Here is a 9,632-nt window from a genome sequence, read left to right as displayed (position 1 = left end):
TAAGTTTTATTGAGACACTTTAATGACAAACTGTGGAATTTCAATGCACATTCTTGCTCGCAAGAGTGGACCACAGCCATAAGTTTACATCCCAAAGGAGAGTGAATTTATTACTCTACAGTGCAAAATATGTCTAAATTTCACGTGGAGTTTTTGTAGTTTGAAGGGGTAAGTAAGGTGATGCCTTTGTAATGTGTGAGCATATCTGTATGGACGAGCTGTGTAAGTGGGTTATACTTCATGTTGAGTTTTCCTGCTGTTGACTCCCAAGGATATTCCCTTTTTCCAAGACTTCAGACTCAACTAATGGATTCCAGTATGGCTCGGCTCCTTTTGCTTTTCTAGGGCGAGGGCCTCAATCAGAGTAGATATGACGTCCAAAAATCATTGAGAAATAAGTCTTTAGACTATTCAACTGTTAGTTTGCCCAAAAAGACACCAACCGACTAAGATACTTTTTCAAAGTGTTTATTGTTCACTTGACATTACAAAATACCGGGTAGGAGTATAAACAGCACTTTGGGTAGAAACTATAGTACAAAGTTTATAGAAAAGCTTCACTAACAATTAAAAAAGACATACAAAAACCAAAACAACAAAGACATCCTCATGTCAGTGTGCAAATAAGTTTATACAGACAGAAACGCTTCCATATGAGGCTACGCTTCTAGATAAATTATTTAAATAGCATATATCTACACAAATGAAATAACCTCAACATAAAACAAACATAATAATTTATCAAAACAAATGCACAGGAAATACATATCGCACAACATAGTCCAGATAACATTTCTTTAATCCTTTACGTTCCTGTTTGGGCTTCTACAAAAATATCTTATATACAGCACAAAAATTATACTAAAGTCTTGCTTAAAAAAAAAAAAAAAAGAAGAAGCCAACTAATTTATACTCTGATGCTAAGACATGTGATTCTTGTGCATTGCTGGCCTCAAAACAAAAATAATTAATGAGGTAATATTTGTACAAAAAGGGTTTCCTTTGATTTTCCCTCGTCAGAAATGTAGGCCTATACACAACAAGCTCAGGCACACCAGTCATGTACACTGTACGGATATTTAGAGATACTGTAAGTGATCTTTTACTTTTATGGTGAAATGTAATGCTTTATTTTGCCATTAGCGCATATTGATTTCACTAAATTGGAATAGATCGGGACCAATATTTCAAGATGCAGAGATGAGTGAGAATTAAAGCCTCTATGATGAATAAGTACATACAAACAGCCATACTTACAATGGTTTACTCGAGATGGGAAATAGACTGGCCTTCGCTGTTTACATCCCTCGACACATTCAGTAAAGATTAGATGAACAAAATATTTGCTAATAATTACCGTTCCAAAGCAGTGTTAAGTGCACCTGCTTCGGGGCCCTGTGCTGTCCTAAATTTTGTGCTCTCCTCATTTCTTCTAGTGCTCTTTCCTGAGAAGACGTTTGAATGTTTTGGGCCAGCCCTAAGCCTTGGCTAAATACAAGAACTCATGTCTGCAGGTCTGTGTGGAGATGGGGTCTTTAAAGAAATCTAAATGAAAAATAATGATGCGGTTGTCTTCATAACTATGCTTGTTGGGTGGCACACATGCACAAACACACAAACAACATTCACTCTCTTTGATAGTAACAGTCAGTCCATACTGTCCATGGTCCCTCAACAGTTCCTTCAAGGGGTATATTTACCCCAGCCTATGAAAGTTCTCCTATTGCTTTCTTCATACTGACCAGTCCACAGCAGATGTCTATTAATGCTCAGAAATAATATTTAAAAACATGGAAAAACTCTTCCCTTTGGTCCCTCGTCCACAGAAGAATACCGCCAACAGTTCAGGTGTGCAAAGCAATAAAATGTGGGCTCCCCCCTTCAATGCAGATCAGAGCAACAAAGTGAGAGGGCCAATTTCTTCTGAGCAGAGCTGCGCTCACAATTTGAGTTTGGTGCAGAATCATCATTGAACTTTCATTTGGCTTAATGTCCTGAGGTCAGTTTACCTCACATTAACTCACTTGCTCGTCATTCCTCCAATGTGCAGTTCTCAAAAGAAAAAAAGTTAAAGAGATATCTATCCAGGTCTTGTGTTACATATTCATACTGACGGACATTCTGCTAGAAGGCTCTGTGGTCCAATTATGTATCTGAAAGTAATTATAGAGAGAAAACACGTTACAAATAAAGTCTAAGGTGATGGAACCATTATTTTTTGAAATATCAAATAATCGTTTCGTGCTTACCTTTGCATTCGTATTTGAGGTCTGAGAAGTAAACCATCTCCTGAGAGAAGACGTACAAGCCTAGCCGCCCACCAGCGTACGTCGTGTCGTAGATGTTTCCAGAATCAGCCATGATTCTCTTGCCTTCGTACATGACCACTCTAAAAAAGAAGATGTGATCACATGAGCTCATTGCCGCTATGATATAAATTATGCAGATTTTGATAATTGAATGAAAAGGCATGCTTCTGAGGTTTGGAACTCACCTAATAAGTCCAGTCTTGGGTCTGTGGGTCAGATGCCATCTGTAGGCAGTGAAGTCCTTCCAGCCGATGTTCTTGGGGTCGTGCCACAGAGTGCGAACCTGAAAAGGAAAAATCGCAATGTTAGAATGAGAAAAGTGTTCAAACAATATGTTGAATGATGTCTCCAACCCTGAGTCAATGAATCTACTCTCACCTGTCCTGCGGTGTCTCCGGTGTGCCACAGGGCGTTCCTCAAATGCTCACCGGGCCCAGTGGTGGAGTTGACCATCTTAATTGACAGGCCCGAGTAGCCTTGAGCTCTTGTGGGTGTGTGCGACCAGTAGGTCTGTGTGATCTGTTTCCACATCACTGTGTAGAAGCGTGAGCTGGACTGGTAGCCAAATACGAAACCAGCGTAGTCGTCATCTCTGTCCGTGTTGACGAAGAACGTTCCACTGAAATCCACTGCGCTGAACTCATCGTAACCTGAATTTATAAAAGAGATGGTTTAGAAGCGGTTTGCTACCACTTTATGTCCTTGCAGTGAGATGTCTGTCTGTGTATTACGTACCAACAGCAATGCCAGGATCGCAGTTGACAGTCTGCACCAACTCCTTGCCCTGATGCCGGACCACCCAGTTGGGGTCAATCTGTGAGGTGCCCTTGGGGTCCAGAGGAACCATTTGGAATCTGCGGAAGTCTGTTTCACTGATGGCAAAGTTCTCCGGGCACACGTCATGGATGTCCAGAACACTGTCCTGGTCAAAATCGTCTTTGCACACATCACCACGGCCATTGCCTGAGAGGACAACATGGAATATGGAAATTACAAAGATGGAAAAGGAGCAACAAAACTAAACCAAATTAACTAAGGCACTATTCATCAGGTAGATGTCACAAATGTTTCAAAAGACCACAACATTGAAAGACTGACTCACCATCAGAGTCCAGCTGATCAGGGTTAAACGCCAGCCTGCAGTTGTCCTTGTCATCAGGAATGCCGTCGTTGTCATCGTCATGGTCGCAGGCGTCACCCTTGCCATCCTTGTCGTGGTCTACCTGGTTGGCGTTGGGTATGTACGGGCAGTTGTCCAAGTTGTTCTGATGACCGTCCTCGTCAATGTCCTGGTTGTTGTCGCACTTGTCTCCTATGAGATCTGAGTCAGAGTCGAACTGCAGGAGAACAGAATTCCTTTATGATGAGATTTCCCACTCGCACTATAAGACTCTTGTCCTCACTTCAAATAACTCCCTTCACTGTTCCTCAATGTGAGAGGTGCTACTGATTTAAATGTAGCCCCTTGTTTTCAGGTATGCAAGCAATGTCCTTTCAGACAAGTTTCCAGTGCCCTTGCACCTCAGCAAAATTACACATTCATATTTGTTCCAAAGCTGGATGAATAGAGAGAGGGGGCATTGCACTATTTTCCCTCAAAGCCGTCAAACTACTCTCTGCCATTAAAGCAGTAACTTCTACATAGTTACACATCGATCTATGTTAGTTAGCATGGCTTGTAATGGTCAGATGAGATCGTCCGTTACCTGATCGGGGTTGTGCTCCAGAGGGCAGTTGTCACAATGATCTCCCACCCCGTCCCTGTCGGTATCTCTCTGGTCCACGTTGTAAACATATGGGCAGTTGTCGTTCTCGTTCAGAATGCCTGTTGAGTATAAAACATACTTATTTTAGCCTACAGGACTGTGCAAATGCTTTTTTTAAGACTAAGGAAAGGCTTTAAAGATAACTTGGATGGAATTTGGTAAAAAAAAACAAAAACACTTACCATCACCATCAATGTCAACAGCACAGGCATCACCCTCGCCATTGTTGTCAGTGTCTGTTTGGTCAGAGTTGGCCTCGAACACACAGTTGTCACAGCTGTCGCCAACATCATCTCTGTCTGCGTCATACTGGGCAGGGTTGTACACTCTTGGGCAGTTATCCTAATTTTAAAGAGAAATATCAAAAGCACAACTATATTACTAAAATGGATCATTACTCAAATAAACTATATCTATTGGAACAAAACTCTGCTTGTGTTTTCTCTAAGTTTGGCTGGAATGGGATATTCCACTGCAAGCGAGCTGGTAATTTTTACCACAGCATTTTTCTTGCCCAACTTTCCAAATCCACACTAAGAATTCTGGGCAACAAGTCATATAGTTCTCAGTTCTGGCTTCATCCTATGCTACATGTTTTCCACTCTCTGGTGAAAGCACAAAAACATAGAGACTTTACATTCCTACTGCCCAAAGGAAGGATGGCTGCTGCTGATTGCTATGTTTGGTCTCTGAGGAAAGCACACTTTGGGGCTAAAATAAACTGCTGTGATGACTCACCCTATCATCGGGGATGCCATCATTGTCATCATCATGGTCACATTCATCACCCAGGCCATCTTTGTCATGATCTTCCTGGCCAGAGTTGGGAAGGTTGGGGCAGTTATCCTATAAAGGGACAAAGGAGCAGTTAAGGAGGCAATCATCACAATAATAGAGTGCAGATGGGTAATAATGGCCTTTTCTATTTATGCATGTCCATGTGGGGTCTGGCTACCTTCTTGCAGTGGTAGGTGGCGTTCTCCACACAACGCAGGTCAGTGTTGGGCCATCCGTCCAGATCGCTGTCTTCTCCGCAAATACGGCCATTCCCAGCATACCCTGGCTTGCACTCGCAGCGGAACATGGACTCGGAGAAGACGCCCAAGTAGATGCAGTTTGCATTCCTATGGCAGTCGTGGTTCCCATCCTGGCAAGGGTTACGGGGTTTGCAAACCTAAAAAAAAATGACTCAGAATTAAAATAAATGCAAGCAGCTAGTGTACTAGCCACACGCACAGTGAGCAAGTAATAACTCAAACCTGTTTTTTAGCAGTCGCCTGTTCCACTCCTCTTCCAAAGGGCTGAGGACCGGAGAAACGTGCAGGGCAGGGCAGACAGTTGTAACCGGGCTCAGTGTTCTCACAGTGATGGACTCCGTTATGTGTGTGGCAAGCATCGGGGACCTCTTTACATTCATCAATGTCTTTGCAGGTGATGCCGTTCCCAGAGTAGCCAAGTGGACACCTGCCACACTTGAAAGAGCCATCGGGGAAGCTGTTGCACTTTGCTCCAGGGAAGCATGGGCTGGAGAGACAACCATCTGTAGAAAAAAATAATTGACATTTTAAAAAGGGTAATCTGGTGAGAATTAGTTATTTCTATAATTGTTGTTAAATCTTAAATGCTTACCAATAGGGCAGTCCTGTTTGTTGCACACTTGAGACACAGAAGCATCACCGACACAATCCTTTCCTCCATATTTGGGGACAGGGTCGGAGCAGAGACGTTTGCGGGTCTGGACTCCTCCACCACAGGTGACAGTGCAGGTGTCCCATGGTGACCAAGGTCCCCAACCTCCATTGACTAAAAAGTATCAAGAAAACAACATTCAGTTTGTTCCCTTGAATTCAGACACTCTGACATATTGTTTATACTTTGCTACTGAAATTCAACTCACTAGGACAGGGTGACTGTTGGCAGATTTCAGTTTGACGTCCTTCTCCCTGGCAGTCCCTGCCACCCATCTGCGGTGTGGGGGAGTTGCAGAGGCGTATCCGGGTGATGACGCCCTCACCGCAGGTCACAGAGCACGAAGACCAGGGAGACCAGTGGCTCCAACCGCCATCCTGTTTGACTGTGAGCAACGCATTCAAAATTAATTAATCATTTTCTCAAACAGAGAATATTTATCATCACAATGGCTGTGTTAAAAAATGCTGAGCGACTTACAGCGTTTGTCACATTCCTGGGGGTAGCAGTCACGGGTCTGGACAGAGGTGCCCTCACAGTTGCTGTTGATGCGGTCACAGGAGCGTCCGCGCTGCTGGATGCCCCGACCACAAGTCACCGAACAATGGGTCCAGTCAGACCAGGGGGACCAACCATCCTCTGCGTAGTCAATCACTGCACGGGGGTGGGGGGAGACAAAAAATTACCTCGGGGAAGAGATATCCAGAAGGAAACAAAGACAATCCGATGAAAGTAACGAGCAGTTTTAAAAGGAAGCTTACATGTTCCACAGCGAGGGCAGCACTCTCCATCTGGCACGGTGGCGTTAGCACATGGGATCAGAGGGCAGGAGATTTTGCGACACACAGTAGCAGAGTTCTGAATAGAGGAACAGTTGAATTAGTACAAGAATAATGAGTGAGTTGACTGGTTGACTGGCTCCAGAGCTGGTGCTGTTCCAAGCCTAATTGCTCTATTTCACAATGGAGGGATCTTTATCAGTGACATGGCACTCCTGCTGTGTTGATAGAAAACATAATCCTCACCAACACTCTCGCACTAACACCTAACTAATTACAAGATACATGAGCAACCTTCACTAGAGTTTGCTGGTGGGGAAAAAAAGCCCACATGTGGCTTTGTTGCTAGTTGAGAAGAAGTGTTGATGGCTTTCAGACAGAAGAGATGCGGTTATAAAGGGGGGTGCTAACATAAACACTATTATCACTTCATTACAGCAGGGATACAGGAAACACGGCGGCGTCTTTCCTCAGCTGGCTTGTTTAAAGGTTGCATTCCAGCAGGTGTGACATGACACTCACCTGGCAGGTGCACTCAGTGCAGCTATCCACGGTCCATTCATCTTTGTCCTTGTGCACAATGCCGTTGTGGATGCAAATTCCACTGTGGATGTTCATTTGCTCTTTCAGCAGTGTGCTTTCCTCAGACTGGAGGGAAAGGAGAGAGAGAGAGTTGCTTAGGATAGGGCACGGAAAACTTTCACTTTGCCAAAGTTCCAATACAAATGAATCACTGACCGACACCGTGATTAAGACATTGCTTGGCTCTAGCGAAGCAGTGCAAATGCAACCGACAGCCAAACATATTTGTGTATTCACATGGGTCTCATTAAGGACTTGGCCAGGCACTGCCATTACAGCGACAAGTGGCTACGCACTGGGAACGCGTTAACTGGAAGTGGAGGGAAAGACGGAGACGGGAGGAAAAGAGGGAGTGAATAATGACAAAGAGCAGACCCTGGTGGCCCTTGGAGCTTACCACTTTGCGGAGCTCATTCGACAGCTGTTTAACGACAACGCCGAGTCCCTTGAGCTCCTTAAACATGCCGGCGATGTCCTCACAGGAGAAACCGCAGACAGACTGCACTTCTGTATGCAAGAAAGAAGGGCCCAATAAATTACTTCACCTCTTAGAGCTTAAAACCGATGAGAGGAACAGAGAAGCACTTTGGGGAGGAGAGGGCTCACCTTTGGCTTTGTGGCCAGTGTAATCAGTCCTAATGGCCGGGCTGGAGCCATTGACTGGGTTGTCCAGGGTCATGACATCAGTTAAGGTAGCTGCAGGGAGGAGAGTAGACACATTAATTTCTGTCCACTGGAGCACAATGTGGCGTTTAACGGCAGATGATCTATTTTTCAGACTTACCTCCACTCTGGCATCCCTTATTTCTCAGTATAGCATCAAGAGTGGTCCCAAAGACAAAGCGCACATTTTGAAGCACTCCCTGAAGGATAATAAATTCCAGTTAAGAGACACGTTTCTATGGGATTCAGATTCTATCTTACGTGACTAAATATTATTTTTCATCATTAGTAATTGGGTGAGCCAAAACACTGGAACTTACCATGAATTTGTCCCTTACAGCTCCCTTTCCAATTCTGAGCCGGGCAACGTCTGCCACCTCCTGGTACAGCACTTTGGAGATTGGCAAATCCATCTCTGATACATTGATCTCCTCACAGCCGACAAAAAGCTGCACCCGGTCATCCTGAACGAACAGTGTGATGTTCTTCCAGTGTCCAGTGGCCAAATCAGCATCCTCGATGGACACGAGCTGCTGCTGGTTCATGGTGGAGTAGACCACATCCAGAGTGTTCGCCTTCCCGTTGGAGATGATCTCGAAAACGGGTCCGGAGCCATCATTCTTCTCGATGGTCAAAATGCTGCCCCTGGTTTTCTTGAACTGCTTCAGGTTGACCAGGAGGAGGAAGCCCCTCTCAGCCTGGATGGAGTCGAGGAGGTCCCTGAGGTAGTTGTCGGGGAGTGCGGGGATCAGGTCTGCGTTGAGGATCTTGTATGCGGGGCTGTAGGGATCTGCACCTTTGACCAAACTCACTCCGTTGTGTCTCTTGTTCACCCGGGCCAGATCAAATAAGTCATACACACTGTTGTCATCCCGACTCTCTGCGGTCAAAGAAATTAAAAGTTCAGTTGTTTTTTTCTCTCATATTTACAGTGTGCATGAAAATGTATTAACCCCCCCACACAAAAATATATATATAATATATTTAGTATTAACAACAGAAACTAATTATAAGAAACTTTATTATAATAGAATCCTATTACAAAAATAATATAGCGTGTGAGTATCACAGTTAAAGTCCCTGCATGAATGATTACTTTAAATATGGAACTACTTCTAAAGATTTTACAGGTAAAAATAAAATAAAACAACAGACGTTTTCCGTTCTCACCTGCCAATCTTGCTCCTTCACAGCTCCAAAGCATCAACAGCAAAAAGATGCCACACAGCATCATGTCGAAACCTCAAGTGGTCCCTGATGCAACCAAGAACAACAAACACGCCGTTACGGGACATCTAGGCGACATTTCGGCATTAATAAAAAAAAAATGTAATAGTTAAAATAGTCTACAAACCTTTAAAAAGAAAATCCCCTCTGAAAATAGATCAGAAAAAAAAGTCCTCACTTGTCCGATTTTGTATCCCGTTTCTCTTAATTTAGAACTTGTCGAAGCTCATTAGTTTTGGGTAAAAAGTCTCTCTGAACTCCTGTCCGGGATATATTCCGGTGCTTAGACTTATTCTACTGACTTATCCTACCGATACAAGAGCTATTTAAACAGTTAGAGGACATTCCTGACGTCCTGCCTGCACCAATGGGACGGCTGCAGGAAAGAGGGACGGACTTGTTTTCTTACCTCACAGCCAGTCACAGAAACATCCGCGACGCACACACAGAGGAGGAAAAACGCATTCCTGAGCTAAATTTCCATCACCGGACAACTATTTCATACACGCACTGGCGCCAAGATATGGTCATTTCCGGTCAAATTAAAGTTTAATGATTCGTCAAATAGTCTTAACTTTATGAAGCTGTCATTTTTCAACAGAAAATGAATAAAAAAC

General features: G+C 43.9%; 1 protein-coding gene across 1 annotated transcript; it reads right to left on the bottom strand.

The window, feature by feature from the left end:
- Positions 1 to 454: 454 nt before the first annotated feature.
- On the bottom strand, positions 455 to 9,302 carry thbs1a (thrombospondin 1a). Its single transcript, XM_031847845.1, has 22 exons — positions 9,143 to 9,302; positions 8,959 to 9,042; positions 8,109 to 8,668; positions 7,910 to 7,988; positions 7,732 to 7,821; positions 7,523 to 7,632; positions 7,066 to 7,191; positions 6,526 to 6,622; positions 6,245 to 6,418; positions 5,973 to 6,149; positions 5,705 to 5,878; positions 5,335 to 5,615; positions 5,031 to 5,249; positions 4,814 to 4,921; positions 4,258 to 4,417; positions 4,016 to 4,134; positions 3,412 to 3,646; positions 3,045 to 3,272; positions 2,688 to 2,959; positions 2,495 to 2,592; positions 2,250 to 2,389; positions 455 to 2,153 (listed from the first exon to the last, which is right to left on the bottom strand). The coding sequence occupies exons 2-22, from the start codon at positions 9,020 to 9,022 to the stop codon at positions 2,146 to 2,148; spliced, it is 3,519 nt and encodes a 1,172-aa protein (XP_031703705.1). The 5' UTR covers positions 9,023 to 9,042; positions 9,143 to 9,302; the 3' UTR covers positions 455 to 2,145.
- Between the last annotated feature and the right edge of the window lie 330 nt (positions 9,303 to 9,632).

The sequence above is a fragment of the Anarrhichthys ocellatus genome, unplaced genomic scaffold, assembly GCF_004355925.1.
Source record: "Anarrhichthys ocellatus isolate YVR2014 unplaced genomic scaffold, GSC_Weel_1.0 scaffold7, whole genome shotgun sequence".
Taxonomy (NCBI): domain Eukaryota; kingdom Metazoa; phylum Chordata; class Actinopteri; order Perciformes; family Anarhichadidae; genus Anarrhichthys; species Anarrhichthys ocellatus.
This window is presented reverse-complemented; position numbering and strand designations above follow the sequence as displayed.

What these genes read in the sequence shown, in the direction of transcription:
- thbs1a (XM_031847845.1), bottom strand. Translation starts at nt 9,022, where the DNA reads ATGATGCTGTGTGGCATCTTTTTGCTGTTGATGCTTTGGAGCTGTGAA. An exon ending in TGAAGGAGCAAGATTGGCAG is followed by an intron (nt 8,669 to 8,958) that starts GTGAGAACGGAA and finishes CTTTGACCGCAG; the next exon opens with AGAGTCGGGATGACAACAGT. An exon ending in CGATCCTGGCATTGCTGTTG is followed by an intron (nt 2,960 to 3,044) that starts GTACGTAATACA and finishes TTATAAATTCAG; the next exon opens with GTTACGATGAGTTCAGCGCA.